Raw genomic sequence first — 26310 nt, forward strand, 5'->3', positions numbered from 1 at the left:
GCGGCAGCAACCAGGAAGACCTGTGCCGCCCCTTCCGGGAGCTTATGCAGCCTCAGGAGTGCCCACCTGACCAGGCGGTGAGGTCTCTTTCCCACGGGGTCTGGGAGCAGAGAGCTGCTGCGGGCCGGGCTCCGCGGGTGTGGGACTTCCGGTAAACACAGGACGTGCCCGGTCCTAGAGGAATTCTGCCTCTGTGTGTCCCGATTTCACCAGGCAGCCTTCTTGCAACAGACAAGTTGGTCTTACCTGTGGTCCTGAGGCTCAAGTTTGCTCGTGGGGTGCTGCCCACGGGCTCTCTGCGGTGCCAGCAACCAGGAAGACCTGTGCTGCCCCTTCCGGGAGCTTCAGTGCACCAGGGTTCCAGATGGCCTTTGGTGTTTTCCTCTGGCGTCCGAGATGTATGTACAGAGAGCAGTCTCTTCTGGTTTCCCAGGCTTGTCTGCCTCTCTGAAGGTTTAGCTCTCCCTCCCACGGGATTTGGGTGCAGAGAACTGTTTATCCGGTCTGTTTCCTTCAGGTTCCGGCGGTGTCTCAGGCAGGTGTCCTGCCGCTCCTGGGCCCTCCCCCACGGGAGCCCAGAGGCCTTATACAGTTTCCTCTTGGGCCAGGGATGTGGGCAGGGGTGAGCAGTTTTGGTGGTCTCTTCCACTCTGCAGCCTCAGGAGTGCCCACCTGACCAGGCGGTCGGGTCTCTCTCCCACGGTGTCTGGGAGCAGAAAGCTGCTGCCCTGAATTTCTTTTTTAAGTGTTTACCAAGACACATTCTATGTTTTTGCCCCTTTTAAACATGTGTGAGCTAGACATCAAAAGCAGATTCATCGTTTTGAGCAAGGTAGCAATAAATGAGAAAATTGTCTTGGAAGATTTAAGAGAGCACGGGTGATGGGCTTTCCTCCCTAATAGGTAGAAAGTGTTAGTGGAGGAGAGGCTGATTGGATGCTTGGATGCTATGCAGAAAATTCCAAGAAGTAGAGCATAAGCATCCAAAGCCACTCATATAGGAAAGGCCACCTGTGTCAAATGGGAGCAAATGTACTTGTCCAAGTGACGCAAGACAATAAGGGGAATCAAGCAGGATGGTGTTAATGAAGTTTCTCTGAGAGGTTCAAGAGCTTCCGTGCTCAAACTTAAACCAGCAACCAGATTTCCTGGAGAGCTTATAAAAGTGGGCCTCACGGTCCACCCTTCAGATTCTTACTCCATCAGTCCCATTATACCCCAAGGATTCGACTATTTCATATATGATGCTGCCCTCTATGCTTGACCCCACTAGAACATCAAAATAGTAGCATTAATTTATAACATTAGAAGTCTAAATTTGAGTGCTTTATAAAGTGGATTGGGTTTTTGAAACATGGACCTTATTTTTCCAATACCTTTGATGGTATCGTCATCTCAAACAAAATATGTGAGCTAAAGTGCACCCTATCTTTTTTTGACAGCGTTCATCCCAGGAGCTTGTTTGAGAATTTCTGTAATAGGTTCTCATGGCTTGAAAATCACTGTCCATAAGAAACACATTTTGCTAGGTAATAATACATCTGTATCCTTGTCTGATTTTCATTAAATTTAGCAATGTGGAAACAACACCAGAGGGCATTGAGTGCTTGAGTCAGAACTTCTAACCATCGCATTACCACAAAAAATAAATAAATAAAATGAAAAAGATGTCCTGAAGACGTGACCTAACTGAGGTCATATAGAGTTGGGCAGCAAAAAACAGAGAAAAATTCAGCATTCCTATTTGTCTAGGACTGGTATCCATGATTGTCTCTGGTAGCCAAGCACAGATAAAAGCATTTCCTCACAAAGGAATGAGAAAATGGGCATGTTCAGATAATTGGGACCTTCATGAAGTTAGCAGTGAGCTCAGTCACAGCTCGGCCAGTCGAAGCATGGATGTCTTCGAAGACTTTGGTTAGCATATTAGGAGTATCTATAGGCATTCCACGTGACAATGTTAAAAAACAATGCACAGACCATACCAACGCCAAACCTTCTGATTTGCTCGGGCTGTCAGCAGTCTCAAACTTACAGTGCTGGAGATCAAACCCAGGACATGCTAATCCCTGAATGCTGTCACTGAGCAATGGTCCCAAGTAGCATGTTTCATTTTCTTTTTTTTTCCCCATATGTTGACTGTTAAATGTTACAGAGTTCTTCCACTGTCCGAAACATGCCTGAGAACCCAAAGAAAGACATGGTGCGATGGACAGCCTCATCCACCCAGACAGTGTATTAAAACTTGATTCATATGCATCTGGATAATTTCACAATCTTCAAAAATTATAACAAGACTTGGAATTTCCACCTGCTGCAGGTCTTCAGCGTTCTAGTACAGTATGCCATTGCCATCATCGAGGCTGAAAGTTGGAGGTGAGGACCATAAATGCTAAGTTACAGTTGTCTCTAGTGACAAGAATCTAACAAATGTTGCTGACTTAATAAGAGCCACGGAAGGAAGGGGAGAGTTTGAGCACAGTGAATCATCTCTGCCCAGGCAAAGCCATTATTACAACCAGGAGATAATACAGGAGGCAGGAGGTTCCCTGCTTCCTGAGCAAACATTACTGATCACTCTGAGTCCTACTCACTTGTGATGACTCACTCTGCATAAAGATGCAGTGTGGCTATTATTTTTCAATATGTTTTTACCTTAGAGTAAACTAAAAGGAATATGGAATTTTACAAGGCCCACTTAGAGATCGAACTGAAAATATGTCTGTTCAAGTAAGAGCAGATCTGAAAATGACCTTTTGACTCCTCAAATGGATTGAAATGTACCCAGATGTGCTCACTCTTCTCTGGTAGCCGAGGTGTGAAATTTTCAAGTTTAAAGAGGTCCAGGATTTCCTGTAGCAACAGAGCAGGTTTAGGGCCGGCCTCAGCTATATCTGATCTCAGAAAAGAAAATTAATGAACTTCCACTCTACTAGGTAAGTAACCATAGCAGTGAAGTAATCGTTGTTCTGTCCTTAGTGTCCCTCAAATCAGAGGACTTCACTATGGCTTCAGTTCCTCCCCTCACAGATGGTTCCTTGGAGCTTTTACAGACCAGCAGCTTATAATACCTGGGACGCCCTGCAGCACTCACACCTGTTGTAGCACACGATGCTGACATCCAAGCATCCCTTTTCATGGGTTAAATCCTGTACTGAGTAGTAAAGATTTCACATGTCCCCTTCCCCCAAGGGATAAAGGTAAACCCTTCTAGCTCCCTGGGCATTTTGGGGGGCTAAAGATTACATGTTTTAAATGTTTTAAGCAACTAAGTTTGGGCAACCTTTGTCTCAAAGTTCTAGTCAGAAAACTCCTCTGGTGACTTGCACACACAGATATGCTCATCCTGTTATTCCCAAGTGGTGTTGAGCACCCCTGTGAGGTCTGACTCTGTGACCTGCTACTCTCAGGTAGATTTACTTCCATGAAGCTGGGCTTCAGCTTTCCTCTCTATTCCCAGATGGTGGTTGTTGAACAGTAGACTGCGAGGTGATTTTACGCTTTCCCAAGGCACCTCCTGCTGAACAGAGCTCTCAGAGGAGGCACTGTTGCTATGAAAGCACAGCCTGACTGATTCTAGAATCTCATTCAAGATTTCTAATACTGTTCCAGGTTGAAGATCCAGCACATGCTAAATTTTACACATCCAGAGCTAGGGTATGGTTTAGTGGGTAAAATACTGGCAAGCAAGTCTCATAAGCTGAGTTCAATCCCCCAAACCCACATAAAGGTGGAGGGAGAAAACAAACTCTACAAACTTACCCTCTGACTCACACACACACACACACACACACACACACACACACACACACACGCATGTATGCACACAGTGATGATAATAATAAATTTGATATAACATATCCAAGAGAACACACTGCCAAGTAAATGAGAATCCCGTGTGACATCTTGGAACTTTGGTTTCTTAGTTTTCCTGCCTCTTTTCACCATCCTGAAGGTTTACCTTCAAGAATAGAACCCTCAAATATCAGGGGAAAGCTCTTTAGTTCCTTGGTCTTGTACATTCTAGTCTGACCTGGAATTTGATAGTGTTTTAGGTTGGCCTTGAACAAGAGACCCTCTTGTCACTATGTCACTACCTCCTATGTCGGGGGATTTCAGATGTGGGGCACCATGTGCAGCTAAACTTTTTTTTTCTTTTTTTTTTCTTTTTTTTTTTTATTAACTTGAGTATTTCTTATATACATTTCGAGTGTTATTCCCTTTCCCGGTTTCCGGGCAAACATCCCCCTCCCCCCTCCCCTTCCTTATGGGTGTTCCCCTCCCAACCCTCCCCCCATTGCCGTCCTCCCCCCATAGATTAGTTCACTGGGGGTTCAGTCTTAGCAGGACCCAGGGCTTCCCCTTCCACTGGTGCTCTTACTAGGATATTCATTGCTACCTATGGGGTCAGAGTCCAGGGTCAGTCCATGTATAGTCTTTAGGTAGTGGCTTAGTCCCTGGAAGCTCTGGTTGCTTGGCATTGTTGTACTTTTGGGGTCTCGAGCCCCTTCAAGCTCTTCCAGTTCTTTCTCTGATTCCTTCCATAGGGGACCTATTCTCAGTTCAGTGGTTTGCTGCTGGCATTCACCTCTATATTTGCTGTATTCTGGCTGTGTCTCTCAGGAGCGATCTACATCCGGCTCCTGTCAGTCTGCACTTCTTTGCTTCATCCATCTTGTCTAATTGGGTGGCTGTATATGTATGGGCCACATGTGGGGCAGGCTCTGAATGGGTGTTCCTTCAGTCTCTGTTTTAATCTTTGCCTCTCCCTTCCCTGCCAAGGGTATTCTTTTTCCTCATTTAAAGAAGGAGTGAAGCATTCACATTTTGATCATCCGTCTTGAGTTTCGTTTGTTCTAGGGATCTAGGGTAATTCAAGCATTTGGGCTAATAGCCACTTATCAATGAGTGCATACCATGTATGTCTTTCTGTGATTGGGTTAGCTCACTCAGGATGATATTTTCCAGTTCCAACCATTTGCCTACGAATTTCATAAACTCGTTGTTTTTGATAGCTGAGTAATATTCCATTGTGTAGATGTACCACATTTTCTGTATCCATTCCTCTGTTGAAGGGCATCTGGGTTCTTTCCATTTTCTGGCTATTATAAATAAGGCTGCGATGAACATAGTGGAGCACGTGTCTCTTTTATATGTTGAGGCATCTTTTGGGTATATGCCCAAGAGAGGTATAGCTGGATCCTCAGGCAGTTCAATGTCCAATTTTCTGAGGAACCTCCAGACTGATTTCCAGAATGGTTTTACCAGTCTGCAATCCCACCAACAATGGAGGAGTGTTCCTCTTTCTCCACATCCTCGCCAGCATCTGCAGCTAAACTTTTTGAAGTGGAAACTTAAGGGGCAAACACATGAAGGAATATTTCACTGAAGCAGGCACAGGTGGAAGGAGGATATTTTGTTAAAGCAAGCACATGAAAGAACATGCGATGAAGGAGTCTCCACTAACGAAATGCATGCCTTGGTCAGCCTTACATTGTTTAGTTAAGATACATTTGTCAGGACTCCATAGAAAGAAACACACCAAAAAATTTCTGGTGGTGTGCTACAGCTCACTCTGGTTCCTTGCCACAGACTCAGGCTGATTAGCAGAGTGATGTCAGATGGACAAACATATTGCTAGAGGACATGTGATGATTGAAGGGAGTAAAAGAAGGACTTGACAGATAGCGAGGCGGTGGGGGTGGGGGGACTGAGCTAAGCATTCTTACAGAGCTGGCTCTACTACCCTTGTTGGTCTCAAATCTTCACTGATCTTTGCTTTCCTGAGAGAGGAACCGCTGAGATCTTCTCCTGGCATTCCTGCTGGCCCCTCCTACTGACTTGAGTTGAGTCTGAGGACTGGCTATCTCTGCTAGGTAGTGCCACCACTGCTAATTAGTATTTGCTATCCCAACTCTATGGAACTGGACTGCTGATATATTCGTGAAGTGTTTGCCAGTGGCTCAAGCTGGGGCTGCTGATATATGTGAACTGAACTGCCTATTTCCAGACAGCACAGGTAGGTGTTCCTCCAAAAACCCTTTCTAAACAGGTCCATGTCCCCCATATCCTTTCTTTTCCACTCTGGTGGGTGGTGGGCTTAAAGAGAGGTTAAAACGTCATTAAAAATAAACCATCATTAAAAATAAGGTGTTGAAAAAATTTAACTTACTACTTTTATTTTAAAGATTTACTTACTTTTCGTTTAAGTCCATGACTGTTCTGCCTGGACACACACACACACACACACACACACACACACACACACACACACAAAGACATACATATATATACACACACACACTTATGCATTTGTGTGTGTGTGTGTGTGTGTGTTATTGTGATAATTGCTGATAGTTGGGAGTTTGCCATATTGTTGCTTGAAAATAGAATCTTGGTCCTCTGCAAGAGCAACAAGTGCTTTGAACCACTATGAATCTCTCTAGCTCCCAGCTAAACTACTGAAGTCTGTGTTCCTTCTTTCTCTTTATTGGGCAGAACCAGTCATATATTATCCCATTGCTCTGAGGAAAAGTCAGGTACTCATACATCAGCAAAAGAGACAACAGTATAGTCATATACACATAGGCATTGTTGAAAAGAAGATAGATAGATAGATAGATAGATAGATAGATAGATAGATAGATAGATAGATAGATAGATGGATGGATGGATGGATGGATGGATGGATGGATGGATGGGTGGGTGGGTGGGTGGGTGGGTGGGTGGGTGGGTGGATGGATGGATGGACGGACGGACGGACAGACAGGCAGACAGAGATATGCTTGGAGCTAATGCTGATGCCTTAGAATGGCAATAGGTGACAACAGGTTGAGCAGCCAAGACTTGGCAATAGCTCCAGCTTTCATCCAGGAAGCACATTTGCTCATGCAAAGTAACTTGGAGCCAGTTGTCCTGCCTACTTTAGAGACACACAAGACAGTTATTTAAGACAGGTCTGTGAATATTACCTCTGTAAATACGGAGGCCACATAACTGAGATGGGGCAGGTGCAGTAATTTCTAGTGCAATATGGAAAAGGAAGTCCAAGAATCCTGTCAAATCCTTTATATTTTATCAGAGACACGCGTTTTGTTGTTGTTGGTTTTTTTTTAAATATTGTTTTATTTACATTTCCTATGTTATCCCCTTTCCCGGTTTCCCAGCCATAAATCCCCTATCCCATCCCCTCCCCTTCTTCTATGAGTTGTTCCCACACCCATCCGCCCACCCCTTCCCACCTCCCTGCCCTGACATTCCCTTACACTGAGAGGTCGAGCCTTGGCAGGAGCAAGGGCTTGTCCTCCCATCAGTGCCCAACGAGGCCATCCTCTGCTACATATGAAGCTGGAGCCATGGGTCTGTCCATGTGCAGTCTTTGGATGGTGGTTTAGTCCCTGGGAGCTCTGGTTGGTTGGTATTGTTGTTCTCATGGGGCCAGAGACATACTTTTTCGCATCATCTTAAGGTAAAATGCCCTATAGTCAGCAATGTTTCTTTTTCTCATATACATGTATCTATGTATTTTAATTGACAAGTGTTAATTGTGTGTATGATGGTGGTACCATGTGATCTTTTGACCTTTATGTTCATAAATATTGAAAATATTGAAAAGATATTCAATTGTGTGAGTAACATATGTGATTAGTTTTGTGAGGAAAACATCAACCACCTATTCTTCAAGGCCGGGTATATAGTTCAGTAGAGAACTTGCATAGTATGTATAAGGCTTTGAGTTTAACCCATACCACTAAAAAATGTTTAAAAATCCTATTCTTTCATTGAATTTTGGGATCATATAATATATCAACATACAGAGTGGTTTCATCCAGCAGAATAGCTTCCCAGTAGCTATTCCTCTAGGCCACACTAGACTTTGATTAACTCCTTCCTTTCCGCATTCTTCTCCTGAACTTGCCTTCTCATTTCTGTCATCCTAGACTGACATCCTCCTTTCTCCGTCCTCATCCCCCAACTACAGCTTCTGGTTTCTATCACTTTACAACTCTATAATATTTCATTGTGCATGCGTTCACACCACATTTTCTTTATTTGTTCATCCATTGATGGGATCTTAGTTTCTTTCATATTTTGAATAATGATGAACTGAACATAGGATACAACTGTATGCTTAGCATACTAATTTTAATTCCCTTAAATCTTTCAAAAGTGGGATTAATGGGTCACACTATTGAGTCCTGAGACGTACATTGCTTTAAAGGTGATGAGTGTCAAGGATGGTCACCATCAATCATTCCCTGAGAACGTGTAATGTGTATTTTCTTTCTGAAGTGCTCATACAAGTTCATGAGGTGTATTTGGATAAAACTCCCTGAAACTGGGAGAAAAACTGACCAAGGGGTAACAGAGTGGGCATTAACTCTCACATGGCTTGACAGTTGCTGATGTCATCCTCATAACAACTTTCCATTTTCTGTTGGTCCCCAGTTGGGAGGGGCACAGGTCATATGCTAGATTTCTTTCCACATTCAACTCTTACTGTTTTTGAATCGAGGACTTAAACTGCATGAGAGTGACTACCCTCACTTCATTTAACCATCAACAGATGTATTTCATAAGCTGTTTTATCCAACATTTTCTCAGCTTCCTAGATTTCAGATTAGAAGGATACATTAAGGACTGAATCCAAATTAAAATGTCCAAAGATGGAAAGGGAGAAAGAGTGGTTATCAAAGCCCGGGGAAATATAATTTACCAATTATAAAATGGCTTGCAAATATACAATGTCAAGTCCTGGAGTCTTATGAATTGGATGTTGGGTGATCAAATAAAACAAAGGCTCATCATGCTTATGTTTGACATGGAAAAAAAACACCCTGATAGGCCAGATTTCCATCAGCAGTCACATCAATGAAGTTATGATTATTATTCAAAACATTAACTCATTAGAGACCCTCTCATCCTCTGACTGAGGCCCGAACATTGAGCAATTTGAAATAACCCTGATTTTAAATGCTTTGCTAGAGCATTATTATCTCTCTTTTATGGAAAAAGGAGACTTGAGTTCCCAAAGTTACATTTTGGGAAAAGAGAGCGAAACAAGGAGAAAGGTCTAATTCGTTCAGAAGGTCTAAAACATTGTAAGATGCGTTTGATTAAAATGCTCCTACAAAGCTTAGTCACCAAAACATCTGTGCTGAAAACGAATTTGTCATCTGCACAGGAAGTCCTGTGTAATGTGGAAAATATGTAGTGACAGAGTACCAAGCCACTGTGTGCTCTAAACTCAAGGTCTGACATGCTGAAGTACTTGCAAAAACATACACCTTAATGTCCGTTTGCCTGCATCGGCCTTTCATCCTGCAAGGACTAAGGGCGTGGCCAAAGTTGCAAGAGTGTCTCAAAGTATTATTAGGCTTCTCCGGAAAAAAGAGTTCCAAGGAAATTAACTAAGTGAACTGTAAATTATGCTCAAACTGTTTAGAAATGCTAAAACAAACCTTAACATTTAAGGACTTTAATCAATTTAAGTACTTTCACCAAAGGTGAGGAAAACGGGCTTAATCCTACAATTCCTTTAACACGAGTCATTCTCGGAATTGGGACAACACATCTTCCAGGATCACACTAGCCTGCTACTGTACTTTGAGATTTTTTTTTTCTTTCTTTTTTTTTTTTTTTTTTTTGGTTAACATACAGAAGTGCTTGCAAAACCCATTAGACCTGCCTGTTTTGTTCCAGCCCATTGCTAGGGCACAAAACTGTGTTACAGTAAAACATCACCTCACCTGCTTTGTCATCCTCCTGTGCTAACTGAGTGGCCTGGTCCTGCTATAACTGGCAGATAATGAGAAAGAGACCACCATGCAGTCAGACACTTCCTTATGATGAATGACTTTGAAGATCACCAAAGTTATCCTGGGTGACTTCGATCAACTCTCACAGATTAGCTCCCTCAGTGTGGGGACACACTACACTCCAATTGCTCCCTGTCACAATCTAACATCACTAAGACGTCACAGAAGCAATCACATTCTCTTCACAAAACTACTCAGTTGCTTACATTTTTTTGCGGCCAATCCTTACTATACAATTTGATGATGGTTCTAATTATATAACACAGCTAGATTCTAATTTTAATAGACATTTTTGATGAACAAATTTTATTTTCTGAAATGTGATTGTGATGCTGAACTTTCATAAAAAATGGAATTTTAGCTTTTATGAATTTTTTAGATGTGAACTCGTTTGTTTAATTACATATTCTCCTTAACTTACAACAGATCAGCTTTTGGTTTTTCTAGTTCATGGCAAAAAGAAAATAATATGAATTCAGTAGGAACCATACCTCAAACTTTGAACCATATTATTTTCCTGATCCAGCAATAGTCCAAATGCTTCTCTCTCTTGCTTGCCATGCTGAACAGTAGCTGTGAGCTACAACTTCCAGTCACCAAGAGAAAGACAGAGCACACATCCAGTATGAATGACTAGCCCTGGGGCTCAGCAAATTTAGTGCATTCAATGCCTTGTATCTGAACAATAATTTCAACTTAAAATGGGTTTATCGGGATACCATCTATTGTTAAGTCCGAAACGTCTACAAGCAATATAGTACAGTAGTCTTTCATATACTGATTGTATATGAGTAGTGTGTGTGTGTGTGTGTGTGTGTGTGTGTAACACACCCCGTCCCCCACTACTTTCGATTGCTAGAAAAGCAGATTCAAACCATAAAACTGAGCTAAATTTGCTTGAAGTAAGGATTTTTTAAAAGTCATGAACTAGTTATTTTTGTATTTTTAATTTACTTGTTGGCGTGCTTGTTTTCTTTTTCTTTCTTTCTTTTTTTTTTTTTTACCAAAATAAGATATTCCCTTCCAAAGGGTTAACTCACATAATGTGGAGAAAGTGTGAGGTGATCTCTTCCCCTTTTTTCCTAATTTTGTTTCTTCTTAGTGAAAATGGACAAAATATTGGGCAGAGTTGGGAGCGAGACATACCTAGATCAAATCCCTCTGTCCCCACTGACTCTTCCTTGCCCACGCATCCCCTTCCTCTCCACTGTCAAATGACATGGCAACAGTCCTGCAGGCCCATTTTGAGGAGCCCTGGCAGAGGGGTAAAATCCAAACATTACACTCAGGACAGCAAATACCCTCTACTCACAGAAAAGTTTTTTAAAAAAAAAAATGTCTTTTTGAACAAGCCCACTGCTTTGCCTGCATTTAGTAAAACTGAGAACAATGAGGTTCTTTTCCTAGTAGGAATGTTGAAATGTATATATCTCCCCGGTCACCTAGAATAAAACATAAATATATAAATCAATAAAACTTTCAAAACTGCGTCGTTTTGAGTTGGAAGCAAAGGAAATGACAATGTCTTCCTGCTGAGTGCTCTTTCAGTCGGTGTTAAGGCTGACCACTTAATCTCGGAAAATCCAGAGAATTCAACAGCCAGAATGCTGTCCTCCACTGCCAATCCATTCTCTGGAGTGTGTAGCTCTTTGTGCCTCCCCTTTCCACCTCACCTTAATAGGTGGCCAATCAGAGCTGAATCCCGAACGTCACTTTGGAATGTTTTAGGCTCAAACAGAAAGTATTCAGATGTAATGGTTTTATGGCCCATCAAATCCAGTGCAGTAGCCTCTAATTGCATACAGCAGAGGGGATTTCTTTATAAACTTCTCTTGTGACAGTTTAATACGAATTTGCTAATATGCAGAGCATTCCTGGAACGCATTAAACAGTAGTGACGTTCTCTATATAAGGTCCCAGCACTCCCTCATGTGGTCTTTGTCCACAAAACAAGCTCGAAATAAAAGAATAAATAATGTTTTCATTATTATTCCTCATGTTTACAGCTAATAAATAAGTAGGGCTATGCAGCCCCATGGAAGATGGGGTAAAGCTTGATTAGGGTTACTAGGCAATGAGAGAGCTTCCCTCAGAACACCTGTAACATAGCAGTAAGCATGGGAGAAGTCAGAGTTGGGCTGAAGAGATGGCTCAGCCATTAACAGCTAAGCTGACCATGAAAAGGGCAAGAGATCAGAGTGGTCTACAGATCTTGCAACACAGACTCTGAATCTAACTATAGCACCTGTCTCACCAGCTACTAAGATTGATGATTACTGTTTGCTTGTGCCTTTAATGTGTGAAACACAGAAGCGATTTTATCCTTGAAGACTGAAATAAAAAGTCTCTTATTTATAGACATTTACCATTCACTAAATATTAAAACAATTTCTAGTTGTTACAGTGAAGTAATAAGGTTAAGTTATGTCCTGCAGCCAATCATTTAGTCACAGCATAATGCCTAAAGAAAAAAAAAACCATCGTGTTCCCTGCCACACCCCTCCACTTCATAAGAGTTTTAGAAACTGTAGTTTCTATGCATAATTCAAGACTACCAAGTATTTCCTAATGACTCTCATTTTCTTTGGTTTATTTCTTCTCAAAAATCAAAAGGGAAAAACTGCTATGGTTTTGATTAATATTCTTAGACTGGCACATAGGACTTGCCTTGGGTCTCTTGCTGCAATTAATGACATTGGGAAATAGAAGTGGTTGGCCAGGAAGGATATCAGTCAGCATCGACTAATGGAATAACAACATTGAGCAAAAATGTTTAATGTCACTCAGCCTCGGTTTCCACATTAATAAAGTTAAAGACCAGACCTTAGGGACTTATTTGGGTTTGTGTGTTTTAGGATAGTGTTAAGCAACAGATGAGATAAATTTAAAAATCTGAGACACACCAATGATTCGATAAACGTCGGTTATCTTTCCACGGGCTTTGAAGTATCACTTTCTGAGTTTCTGAAATATTTACCAAATAATATCTGTGTCTTTGTCAAGATTCAAAGGTAAGTATGCATCCACTCATATTCTACATTCCAGGGGTGCAGTGTGAAAAAAAACCCGCAAGTTCACGCAGGTACTGACACCCTGTCCAAGCTTTCCAACTGCTGCCTTAAAACACACTTGAAAAAAAAAAAGACAGGACCCCAGGAAAACGTTTGAGGGCAGCTATATAGTTTGAACTGTCTTCGGTACTTGGTGAATTTTTCAATGTGATTTATTCTGAACCAGTTTTTTAAGTGCAAAGATCATTTACTCTCCTCAGGGTTTTCCTGGATTCTTGTGTTCTCTTTTCTTTGGTATCTTTCTCTGGTTTGTTTCTTGGGTCTTGTGGTGACATGATTATTTTGTTTTGCTATCTAGCCCTACCTGGTACTGGCCTTGCATTCTAGTTGGCTACCAATTCACTGCAACCCCACCCAGACCCACACCCCTGTCTCCTGGTGCTGAGGTAGCCAGGTGAGCCGCCATGCTGAGCTGGTTTTGTTTCATGCTGACAGGTTTTCAGTCACGAACTGTTTAACAGGGGAAAGCTTCGCCTAAAGAACTTAAAAGAAAAAAAAAAACCCTAAATTCACAACAGCAGGCATGTTCAGCGATGACTTAAGTTTCTAAGGTCCTTCAGAACATCCCCCCAAAAGCCTGGACTTCCTTAGCAGCTGACTTTATCGGGGAGGAGACAGTAACCCTAGAAAGTGAAAAGGAGCGGCCTTAAGATGCAAAACCAGTCAGTGGTGAATTTGCACATAAATCGGTTGTCCTTGCTTCAACAGCATGGGGACAGTTCTAACCCACAAAAGTATTTGCTTTGGCCCGCACGCTGTTGCCCCAAATAGTGTTTTAAAGAATTTTGATTTATTGGCCAACATATAAAAACAAGAAATTGTACATAAAAATTGAGATGTCTGGCTTCTTTTGAGATATTTGAAGTCTCTCCTCACTCCCTCAGGAGCAGCCAGCTGAAGCAAGGGCACGGCTGCCCCCTTTGGGATACAGCAGGCAATCACTACCTTCGGCACTGAGCATAGACTGTGCGTTTCCCTACAGCCTCTACTCTGCAGACATTAAACTTCTCAAGCTTAGCCTTTAAAGGTAAATTTTGAGGTCCTTGCATTAAGTGTAAGACAAGAATATTAGTTCAAAAGAGTGGGTTTTGTTATGAAGATATATGGATAGGGTGTGCTTTCCTGAGAGAGGTTATATATGCAAAGTGGAAGATTTTGGGAACGTGGGGGGTCTAGGGAGGAAGTGAGCAAGTGGCATGCTCCAGTGCTGTCAGCTTTTCTAGCATGACTCCACTCTAGAACGCCTGGAATGTAGAGCTCTCACTTACATTAAGTGACTAGCTGTTCAGTAAAATGTAAAGAGCCCCTGAGTTTAACCTGGTCTCCTTGTCTGAATCATCATTGCATCTCAAAATTTAAAACAGAGCATGCAGTGCATTCTATAGTTGTCAGACCATGGGAAAACATGGGATCCTATTTTCAGGTGTAGGTCATGTCGATTTGTGCTCACAGTGGTGACAAGACAATGTGAAGGGGCCTTGAGTCAGATTCTGGGAAGAAATCCAGAAACCACACAGGGACTGTGAGACTATGGTGCTGGGGTCAGATCTAGAACTGTCAAGAGAACATGCTAATGTCACAGGTCAGACCATTCCCTGTAGATGTGAATGACCCTCAGTTATTCTCGTTTTCCAGGCTGATGGGACACTTTGTCCTGAGATCACAAACTAACCTCTGTCCTTTGACCTTGACCCCAACTTCCTTTCTTTACACATAGGCTATTTCACTGGAAATACCAAATTTGGGAGCCAGATAATTAGGAGGTAGACAACTCTTCCACAGTAACTTGATCAGATTTTGCAATATTTTCAAGGGTCAGACTTAGATTGCCTAAGTCTTCCTGGGAATAACAGAATAAATCAATTAATAGATTCTTGATTCTGTGATAATTTCTGGCCTTTCAGAGAGCAATCTACTAAACATGAAGGTTGCTCCACTCTTGCTTAAACTTACTTGTGGCTAACTACATCCTTCCCCAAGCTACATCACAGTCCACATTCCTCCAGAAGCCAACAGCGGCAGGAAGAAGTAATGAATTCAGATACCCTCACCGGCAGCATCAGCTCCAGGGCTCCTCCTTTTCCTGCCTAAGAAACTCACTATCCCACACCTAAATGCACGGAGCTTGGCCAAATTCACAGACCACGCCCACATTAGGAACCAAGCATCAGCCTGTGCTCTGAGCTGATTCATTCCAATGTCAAAGAGAACGCCACATCATAGATGATGGTGAGAACACAGATAGAAACCGGAAGAAGGCGGAGGTCCTTGAGGGAACTTTCTGGTGTACATCTGCATTATAAACGGAGATGCTATGACTCAGATGTTTTTGGATTCTTGAAGACAGGAATCTGGGAACCCTATTCCTTATGCCCCTTCCACCTCATTCACAGGTAGATTGTATGTTTCACTGTCCCAGAGTCCTGCTTGGTATACACTTAAAGCTATAAACCCATGGCTTCCGATGCTATAACTCCTTCAGAGCATTTCCAAAGCAGCACAGGGTATTTAGAAGCTACTGTTCTGGAGACAGACTCCTGGGAATCTGGATACTTCCTGTCACTTATGAATCATGTAGCCCTGGGCAAGTGACTCTTCTTATATGTGCCTCAGTTTATCATGTGTGAAATAGGCTTCAGTAATGTAGCTGCTTCTCTGGGCTTTCTGAGAATAAGAGAACTTGACAGCCGTGATGTACTTAGGCAAGTGCCTGGAAGGTTGTAATTTTGTGCTAAATAAGTCTAAAGGGTAAGAACAAATGGGCATTTAATATCAGTTCATGGTGAGTGCCATAGGACATAACATTTGATGAACAGTCCTCCCTTAAGGTTTCTAAAGAAGCATTTTCATTTTACTCCAGCCCTTCCTCGCCAAAGCCCGTGGGGACTTTGGAACCATAGGGAGGAAGTTAAAGAGTATAGCATGTCATTATGGTATATAAGCAGTTCTCTAAAACCCTAGCAATTTGTCCCCAAACCTGGAGAGTCATGCCAAGTTCCGTGGCCTCAGAATGACTTACCAGGAGAGTTCCGCTCACCCACCTACTTGTTTCCCTCTGTTCTATCCTCTGAGTTGTTTTCTGATTTTGTCTCCTCTTTCAAATCTATTTTTCATTGTTTCCTTCTTGAACAATAATTCAAATATAGTTTATAAGGATGGGCTAAAACCCAGAAGTACATAATCTCCTACTCATCACTTTGAAAAATGAGTAAATTACAAAAAGCATCTCCATCTTCCAACACAGATTCCCTAACATTGTTTCTGTCCACTAATAAGGACATATAAATAGTGTGCCTTGCTACTAATTGTTACTGCTAATTGAAATAATTCAATTATGGTAGCTAGTATATCTATAATCCCAACAACCAGGAGGATGAGACAGTAGGATCAGGCTCAGATATACAATAAATTCTTATAAAAATTGAAAAAAAAAAGAAGGAAAGAAAGATTTTTTTAAAGAGACAAAAGACAGAGTTCATAATCAATTTCTGTATCATTTTGAAATTTTTGCTACTTTTGACATGCTTGTTATTTTTTGCATGGTATCTCTAACTAGAAATCAAATCTTCTAACATCTGTCAAATAAAATTAAAATCATGGTCATTCTTGAACAAATCTTTTTCAAAAAAAAAAGTTACAGTATCCTGTAGAATTCCCATCTAAAATCTTTGATGCAGACTGCCACATTATTTCTTAGTTTCCTCTGCTTTCTGTTCTTCCTATCCATGTTTGAATTTCTCCAAAATCACACCAAACACCACGACCTTAAAATAATAATCTCTCATACAGAAAATAAGATATATGGCATTCCTTTGCATATCAGTGGAATATTTCCCTTTGACTCTTGTCTCCATTTATGAATTTGTTATTTTCTTACTTTTCTCTTTGTACCATTTTCTTCTTCTACAGTTATTGACACCAGGTGAACATTATCCCTTTGCAGTCTCTTATTGTCTCAACTATTTTTCAATTCCTCAAAAACCTTGCAATATCCTATGGAATATCTCCTTTTAGTATTTATGAAAATTTTGTTGCACTCGACAAAATCACATGCCCACCTCTCCACTTTTGTTGCCTGAAGTTTCTTTAAATAGACCTGCCCCTCTATACTCATTTAGTCTGCTCTCTCATCTCTCCCAACCCCCAACCCAGGAGCTGTGTGTTTCTGGATTACCACACTAAGCCCTTGGGCTCTGGGAGCACTCAGGCAGCATGCGCCTCTCCAGCATTAAGGATGCTGCTAGCCTCTGACCTATGCTCATGCCGCGCAAACTTTTTGTGTCAAAGCAAAATTTTGATGTTCTTGGCAGCGTTCTGTGGGAGTCATTTCAATGAAGAAGGCAGAGTTGCATGATTCTTAGTTCTCAGAATTAAAAGGCTTTAAAATAGCATTGAGTTCGTGCTCTTTTGGCCCTTCATTTCTTGCCCGCTTGGCATCAAAAGATATCAAATAGGATCCTCAGCCACACTTCATAGTCTGTAAAGTAGAATGTGCAGAGGTGTATGTATAGCCTTTCACATATTCAACGTTGCTAGGGAACTAGATAGTTAATCTATTGGCCATGGAGAGAAATGACTTTGTAGTCTTTTTCCTTTCTCCTTTGCTCCTTCCTTTGCAATAGGAAATGTTCTACTGGGAAAAGAATCCACCCATAAAACAGAATCAACTTCCAATATCATAGGAAAAAAACAGAACCAACTAGGTCTCTGCCTTTGCTCTTCTAGTATGCAAATCACTTCAGTTTGGAATAACCCCAGCTAGGCCACCGGAGATCTGTGATCCTGGGCAAGCTAGTTCTCAGATCTCTGTTTTTAAAGACCTCGATATTACTACTCATTAAAAACGTTAGCTGAGCACTGCTCTGTGTCAGGCGTTTATACGTATAATTTTTGTGATTCCCCCCACAGCAACCGATGGCAACAATTACTGGTTTGAGCCCTGATTCACAGAGGAAAACCAAGCACATAGAGAGGCTCTTGCCCTGAACCACAGGATAGAAAGTTGATGGTAGAACAAAGGAATGTAATTTTTTAAAATGAAAGCATCATGGGAAGGGCATTTTATTTGTCTCTCTTTTCCTACCTCGAACAGTGGCCAGCTCCCCATCCACATGAGCCATGCACTGCATAGCCGTAGCCCCAACGCATATTGGCATGCTCACTCTCTGTCCTAAAACAGAAGTCGACAGGTCGATATCAGCAACGTTGCGCAGCATCCGTGGATAGAGCTTCCACCTGGAATATAAAATAATATTAAATTATGTTATAATAAAATAACATTAAGTTATATATCAATAGATATATAATCTTAGAATTTCAAAGGTGTAACCAAATCTTTAACATATTTTATTTTAAAATAGAAAATAATAATTTTCATTAAGCCAAATCCTTTTCCTAAAGCTAAAGAAAAAGGGAGCATTTTAGTCTTTGCTAGTACACAAGACAATGAACATCACATTATATGGTATTTTATCTTATTGCTGCTTGTACTCCTTGTGAATTTGTTACAGTTTTGAAATATAAAAGTGGAGATGGCAATGGAATCCCATATAAATTTTAGTGAGGTAAGACTGACACAGGAGAACGCATCTATGTCTGCCCATAGTTCTGAGAGCTAGGACAAAACCAGGCAGCCATGGGCTGGCAGAGAGAGCCACATCTAAGACAGTGAGTTACCCTTTAGATTTCCTTACATAGTGACATTTTCTCCCCACCTCAACTTCTGTTGGTCAAACCTCTGACAAGCATTGGTCTGTATCTTTCATCCTCAGACTTCTGCTTTTAAAGAATATCACAGGATGGACTCATACAGTGGACAGCCTTTCTAGCCTGACCTGGTCCTTGACAGCCCTCCGTGCTGGTGCACTTACCACCAGTTTGTACCATTGGGCTGATAGACTTTACCTCCTGGAGGGAACCTTAGGTGCTGATCCACTCCTGGGGAATACTTAGGATATTTCCATTTTGTATCGATGATAAACAAAGTCACTATGACCATCTATCCACTTATAGGCTTTGGGGTGAATGTGGATTTTATTTCACTTTCCCCAGATCTAGATGACGATATACTAAGTCCTAGAGGTTACATTCAGAATGGAGAAGGTATATATCTTCCTTCTGTAAGAGAGAATAGCTCAAGGCAATTGCTTTTAAGATTATGACTATATTTTTCAAAGTTATTACTAAATGCTGTGTCTGCTGACCAATGAGCATAAGGGAAGAGTTAAACATTCGGTTACTTGTTTTATTAGTCAAGCCTTTTCCTCAGAATAGTTCATAGAAACTAAAAGTTTTAATTCTTGAAAATTATTATAAATTATTTTTTCTGTGAGTCCTCAAAGTCAGAGCAGAAGTTATTAAGCCAGTGATCCAAAATTGTATCTTACCGGAGGCTAATTTTTCTTTCCTAGAAGCAGAATATATATTTTGTACTACTGGCTTATGGCAAGTAGTCTCCTCGCTGCGGGCAGACTAAGACTTGGCATTATGAAATACCTTGTTTAGACCCACACACAAGCCTAACCAACAGTCCTGATGTTGGTTTTCTAGATTCAACTCTACTTCTAATGATGTTGAGGTTGTTCTTGCAAATATAGTAAAAAGTGACTTCATATTGGAGAAATGAGGAGAAAGCCCTTTATTGAATAAAATCTCTTTTCTCTGTGGGATGGGAGGAGGATGAGGAAGAAGAGGAGGAGAAAGGGAGTAGGGGGAGGGGGAGGAGGAGGAGAAGGAGGAGCATCAGAAGCAGCAGTTCTACCTTGAGGACCTGATAGAAGTCTGCAATCTAACATTTGTCACACAGTAAACTAAAACAATTCATTCCTGAATGAGGTGATAAATAAGTTTAGCACGTGGTTCCTAAGCTGGTTTGTTTGTTTGTTTGTTTGTTTGCTTGCTTGCTTGCTTCTCCCTGAGCTGTTCTTTGGCCATCATAACTGTCATTTTCCATCACACTCCATGTTCTGTTCCTGGAAATCTGTTCCTCACCCTGGAAATTTACAGCACGTTGCTTTGATCTCCAAAGTGAGAAGGGAGAGGCAGAAGCCCTGGAGGGAGGTTTTAATTACAAATCATCTCTAAGAGTGTTGCTAGAATGAAAGGAAGAGATTTTAATAGTGGAGACAGACACATCAGCTTTAAAAGACATTAATATTAATATTTATGTATGACTAAAAGAACAATGGAACACTTTGTGTGTGTGTGTGTGTGTGTGTGTGTGTGTGTGTGTGTGTGTGTGCGTGCTCCTGGACATGCATTTGTGCATGTGCATATGTAAAAGGTACCTTTATAAATGTCACCCATCTACAAACCAAGGCTTGTTCTGTCAATAAACAACAGCCTTACACTTATCCACTTGGTGGCGCAGTCACCTTAATAATCGCATGCTCACACTTTCCATAAATACATTTTCTGTTTCAAATATTACAGAGGCTCTTCAACTGCTACGTTTCTGGGCAAAATTAAATAAAATGAGTGAAACGGGAGAGTGTACATCGTTTGAAGCATTCTCCAGGTTTTGATGTTTTACAAATAACAATAACTTTATCAGATAGTTTCAACAGATTTTTGACCTCCACACAACCAAAACTACCGCACATTTAAATGGCTATTGCCCCAATTATACAACAAATAACTCTTTATCATAACCTTATGTTGCATTCACGTGGTGTCTACTTTAGGAAGAGACTGTGAAGTCAGAAAGAACAGCTGGACCTTTGAGTAACAAACCTTTTTAAAAGACCAAAATGAACAAAGGAAGCTATAACAGGAGTTTCAACCTACACTTGGAATAGAATAAAGGCCTAAATTCTAACTAATCAAAACCTCGAGAGAGACGCATGCTCCCTTGGACATAACCACTCTTGGAAAGAATTCACAAATTCGATAGTGCGAAGCCTTATGCTCACTTACCCCACGGTGAAGCATCGGAATTCACTTTTCCATACTTCTAAAACACCAGCATACAGTGTTCCAGTTTCTTTATCTTAACTTTTCCCTCCACAGATTTAAAGCAAATGATTGAAAATGCTCCTTCCTCACTTAGCTAATGGATCAGCAGAGAAAGGCTGTGACAGTTCTGTTTATGTAATACTAAAAATGCCACTAGTGTGTAATATTTCCCAAATAACAACTGAGGCTGGCATAGCTTTTATCCAGAGAGTTGGCCTTAAACCTCCCATTAGTCAGTGTCAATCAAGATGCTGCAGAAAGGGGGCAGCTTCTCCTTCTGATGTCATGATCCTGCTAAATAGTAGAACTGCAGAGAAAGTTTCTGTCAGGAAACCGTCAGGAAAAGCCTGATGTGTGATGAAGCTGGGCGAGAAGGTGCCTTTATGTCAGTGTGTAGAAGAAATGGTGTAGTACACTTTTTAAATTAACTCTAGTCTGGTCAGGCCGTTCAAAATGAAGCAGCCCAGCATTCTGATCTTTACCTTATCCTAGCATATTTGCAATGGGGAATTTTCCTCTGGATGGTTCAATTTATACATCCTTTCATGGTATTATTTCTGGTTATGATATTGCTAGTCCCGAGTCAGACCAAGAAACATCTCCAGCTAGCTTCTGGGTCACACAAGTGGCCCAAGCTCCCAGAACTCTAAAATATGGTTGTCAGATCTGAGTGCTGATGGACAGTGCTGGAGAGGAGGCTCCCTGTACAGGCCAAGAAAAAGGAGATGAACTTCACAGATGCCTTTGAAACAACCTAACCTTTTGTTACCTCTCAGTTGATTATTGTATAGCCTTTATTTGAAACAGAATGAGAAGCCTCAGGGAGACTTCCTTCCTGCTATCAAACCAATGCTACCAAAGTCGGCAGAAATTCTCTTATTTACATGTGACCACCTCAATAGAACAAATCAAGAGATTACAGGACATGCAGAGAACCACAAGGCAAGGAGTTGAGATGTCAGGGGGATGATCACATCTGACATTTGTTGGAATACAAATACTAAGAACCAGCTGTCCTTTGAGGAACTTTGCTCGATGCCTTTTTATTTCTTTTTTTTCCCCACCCCTTATTTCTTTAAAGAAACAAAAGAATCATCAAGTTCCATGAAAGACATAGCACTTGTCTTTCCCAGTTGCATTATTCTGTCATGGGGATGAATGAGTCCACACTTTGGATGGTATTCTACTGGAAGTACTTACTATAGTAGTCACAGAAGCCATGAGACTCTTTCTGCTCGGTTAGAACTTGGAGGTCACCAAGTCTACTATGCCTCAGAAACTCTAGAATTTCCAAAGCCAGCAAGGCAGTATGTGTTACTGTCCTTTTCTTCTTCTCTTGTGGTAGCTGTTTGGGGGTGGGTATTTTACACCATCTCTACCCATTAAATTCTGGGAACTAAGTCAATGTGTAGTCACTGAATGGCAAGTTTCTGCTGGCAGGAACTTTATATCTGTTTCACTGTTGAGTCCAGAGCTTGTAGTTATCTTGTCCGTGAAACAGTTCCAAGTATAAGTCAATCAATTACCGTGCATGTTGGCACATTCCTGTATATGTCAGGAAGCAGACTTAGCAGGGTGACTGTGAGTCCCAGGCCAGCCTGCTGTGAATGGCCGGGTTGATATCACGTGGAGTTATTTAATGGAACTAGAAATAAGTTAATAAGTTAGACCATGTGAGCTGAGCTGTCTAAAGGGGTAGAGAAGACTGCATGGAGTGAGATTGGTGACCACAAGTAACAGTGCTCAGACACCAGCCCTATATATCAGTCAAGGGCATGGAATGTCTTTGTCGATAAAAGCCAAGTAGAGCTAAGATGTTTAAGGAAAACACTCAGGAACCCCAAGAAGGAACATTTGCAAGAGCAGAAAATGTTGAAGAAGTTAATGATGATGATGATGATGATGATGATGATGATGATGATGATGATGATAATAATAATAATAATAATAATAATAATAATAATAATAATTTGGTAAAGTTAGGAACGCTAAGCTCCTGCATTACTAACCAACTCCCCATCTACAACTTCCCCAGCATTTGTGTGTTCGGGAAGGATTCAGAGAAAGCCTGATCAACTACTTCAAAGGTTGGCAAGACATCTCACCCTTCACCGTATGCTTCACTATCAACCTGTGTGTAACATGGCCGCTGCCACCCAGAGACTGCCTTGATTAAAATGATTTAATTTCTCCTAATCAGAAACAAAAAGGAGATTCTGAGTGGTTTTGCTCCAGATCAAAAAAAGAAATAGGAAAGAAGGCAAATTTCCTCCCTGGATATTGTCTGTCCCTTTCCCTTTAAAGAATCATCATAAATAGGGAACCCTGCCCCCACTGCCATCACTCAGGACTACAGTGGAAGAGGAGTGGCACAGGAAGAGGTGAGATGTGGGAAAGCCCCCTCAGCTACTTGGCTAGGAAGAGAGAGAGAGGGAGAGAGAGAGAGACCCATTTAAAGTTATCTTATTTTTTGTTTTTTAACACAAAAAGAAAACATAAACTATGACACCTACTGTCTTGTGTCTGAGCTATGAAAGCCTGGGGAAAATAATGTGGGACGAGAGATGAAGCACTTTATGGGAGCTGTGAGGCAGCAAGGGTGAAAGATAGATGTTGCCCAGACATCCTGCAATCTGAAGCAGACGTGTGGGCAACCCATAAGCAAAATGAATGATAACGGAGAAAGCCAATAGGATGGCAACATGGGCAGCAATAATCTCATTGAGTTCAACTGGACAGGGTGGCCATGTTGCATTTGAAGCGGTCCTAGTCTATCAACACACTCATTCTCTGTCCTGCTCTAATGCAAAGTAAATGGAGCCATCAGCATTCATGACAATTTGTATGTATAGCTAAATTAATTACTGCCACAGTTCAAGACAATATATGGATCACTTTTGCCACCCATCCACCAGTATTTAACACATCAGATTTCTCACATGCTGGAAATGTTCCACTCTATTAAGCACAAATCCTGGCAACTATTTTTATACCGTCACATAAAACTACATTTCATCCTCATGCAATGTCTTTGTGTGGTTAAAAAAAGACCACATGCTTAAATATCCAAATTTCTTACCTAGAAAATGCTCTGATATTATCAGCCAAAGTCTCCTGGTCATTTGCCCCAGACTTGTAATAATCATATACTGACTTCTGAAGCACTGTCCGGGCATGCTGTTCATAGTCACTGATGCAGACAAGCCGAGGCAACATTGTGTCAGGGGATGGCAACCTTAGATACTCTGGAGGGTTTTCATGGATTGCTGTCTATGCCCGGACAATTCCGTTATTTGTCAATTATTAATAGACTTTTGCCAAAGTTCATATTTAATTCTCTCTTGCTCACACCAAATGAGCAAACATTGTATGCCTAGACTTTGACATTTCATTTGTAGGCTAGCCACCAAATATACCAAATGCATGCAGAATTAGAGCTGGTATGGTAGCAGAAAGGGTAGGGTTGGTATAATTGACAAAGCAGGGGAATGAATCAAAAGGTAAGGGACTGACCTGAAGCCCCTTTGGTTCACTTCTCCATCAGACCTGGTCTTCCCACAGTCCACCCCTTTGCATTTTGCTTTGACACACACAAGGAACCTCCTCCTCATTTCCCTTTCATACTTCTATAATGCACACACCATAAAAAAACAACACAAAAGGTTATAGGGTAAAATCAGTATACAGTGACCTCAGAAATTCTGTATAATATAAATCTGACACAATCATAAGGACTTGGTTTTAGTACAGAAAGCACTATAGCTAAGTTTAATTTTTTTTATTGTTCTTGGTGTGGTTGAGGGCAGTGCCATTCTGGAAGACTTTGTAGTCTTGAATCCCTCTCTGTCCTGGAATAGCTGGAGAATATTTGGTGAGCAATGCATGGCTATGAAACAATAGAGTTGACCCGAGCCAGGCCTGGATTTCAACCCAGTAGACCACACTGTGAGCTACTCTACAGATGTTCAACATTGAATTCCAAATGCATAAGCCTGAAAGAACTTTCTCTCTTGAACTTGAAGCCTCACTTTCCAATCCAAGTGGTACTCGAAGTACCATGGAATGAGTGGGTGCTTGGCAAAAGATGTCCTCAAAGAAGTTAAAGGGAGTAAAGCATTAGCCACAATAATTCCAACTCAGGTAAGAATTCTCTTCAGTCTGTGTCTTGTATTCCAGGCTCCAGGGGCCCACAACATGTGCTGACTGACAGAATATGGCGTCTCTTCTAGCCTCACTTCCTGATCTCCACTGAACACTGGTCAGGCAGTGCTATTTTGACAAAACCCAAACTAAGTTGGGGTGAAGCAATCTCATTAGTGAAAATAGGAGTTGATTTTCAGTATGAGATGTCCACCATAATTCGCATGTTAAATGCCTGGCCTCCAGATGATTGTATGGGAGGTTCTAGAAATTTTTGGAGGTGGGTCTAATAAGAAGATGTCAGTCATGGAGGAAAGGCCCATGGTGATTGATATCTTGTAGTATTTGTCCTCTCCTCTCTACTTCCTGCCTGCCAGAAATGACTGACTCCCCTCTGTTATCTGTCCTTGTGGTGTCCTACCCAAATGCATGGGGGCAAAGAAACCATGGACCAGAGTAAACGACTTTTCCTTTTGAAGTGTTAGTAGCAGCAATTCTCTTACAGTGAGGAGAAAGCAATGCTTCAGATATGAAGCAAATATTCCCCCATTCCCTTCTTCTACTTTATGAATTGACTTAAAAAAAAAAGAAATGCTTTCTTAATGTCAATTACATCAGCATGAATCTTGAAGATACAAGAAAGTGCATGAGATTCCTTGGCTTTTAAAAGACTGTTCTGTTTTGCACTCGGGTCATGTCAATAACCTGCTTAGTTCATGTTATCTTCTACACTCTCTTGAGGATCGCCATCTAAAAATGATCTTTATATAGGCAGACTCTTTGAAGAACTGTCTTAACCCATGCTTTGCAAAGCTCCATTAAGTGAATGGGATACAGTATAGAATCAAACTATTTTACACTCTAAAAATCTCTAAATATCTCTAAATTTATGTAAAAATATCTCTAAATTTATTTCATAGATGGGAAAGGGTCCAAGGAGAAAAATGTATTAGCATAACTTCATTGTGGGATCTACAGCTTAGTTTGAACCTGAAAGCACAGGAGGCACATGGAGCCTAATCAACAGTCATGCAAAATCCCCAGACTGATGATCACTGACAGCAGCGGGAGATAAACTACTCCTTGATAGTCCTGACAAAGCAACTAGTTAGTAGTCGTGAAGAATGGGTCCATGGTAATGGACCGAGAAAGACAGAAATGAATATAAGCTTGAAACTGTTTTGGAAAAAGAGTTTTGATTGCATCAAAGGGGATTTGTTTGGTTTATCAATGATTTACTGCTTGGATTGATACTGAGTTACACATAGGACTATTGTAATGTTTCCCAATGGTTCAGACATCAGTATAAATAACATATGAAAACTGCG

General features: G+C 41.2%; 1 protein-coding gene across 2 annotated transcripts in view; it reads right to left on the reverse strand.

Annotated features, from left to right (window-relative positions):
• Hao1 (hydroxyacid oxidase 1) overlaps positions 1-24072 on the reverse strand; it is a 58582-nt gene extending 34510 nt beyond the window's left edge. The window contains exons 1-2 of one of the 2 annotated variants that reach the window (XM_087652174.1): positions 22043-22451; positions 17973-18124 (exon numbers count right to left, since the gene is read on the reverse strand). In XM_087652174.1, the coding sequence (XP_087508300.1) occupies positions 17973-18105 (133 nt within the window). In that variant the 5' untranslated portion in view covers positions 18106-18124; positions 22043-22451. 2 annotated transcript variants of the gene reach the window in all.
• Between the last annotated feature and the right edge of the window lie 2238 nt (positions 24073-26310).

Source organism: Rattus norvegicus, chromosome 3 (assembly GCF_021556685.1).
Source record: "Rattus norvegicus strain SHRSP/BbbUtx chromosome 3, alternate assembly SHRSP_T2T, whole genome shotgun sequence".
NCBI lineage: Eukaryota > Metazoa > Chordata > Mammalia > Rodentia > Muridae > Rattus > Rattus norvegicus.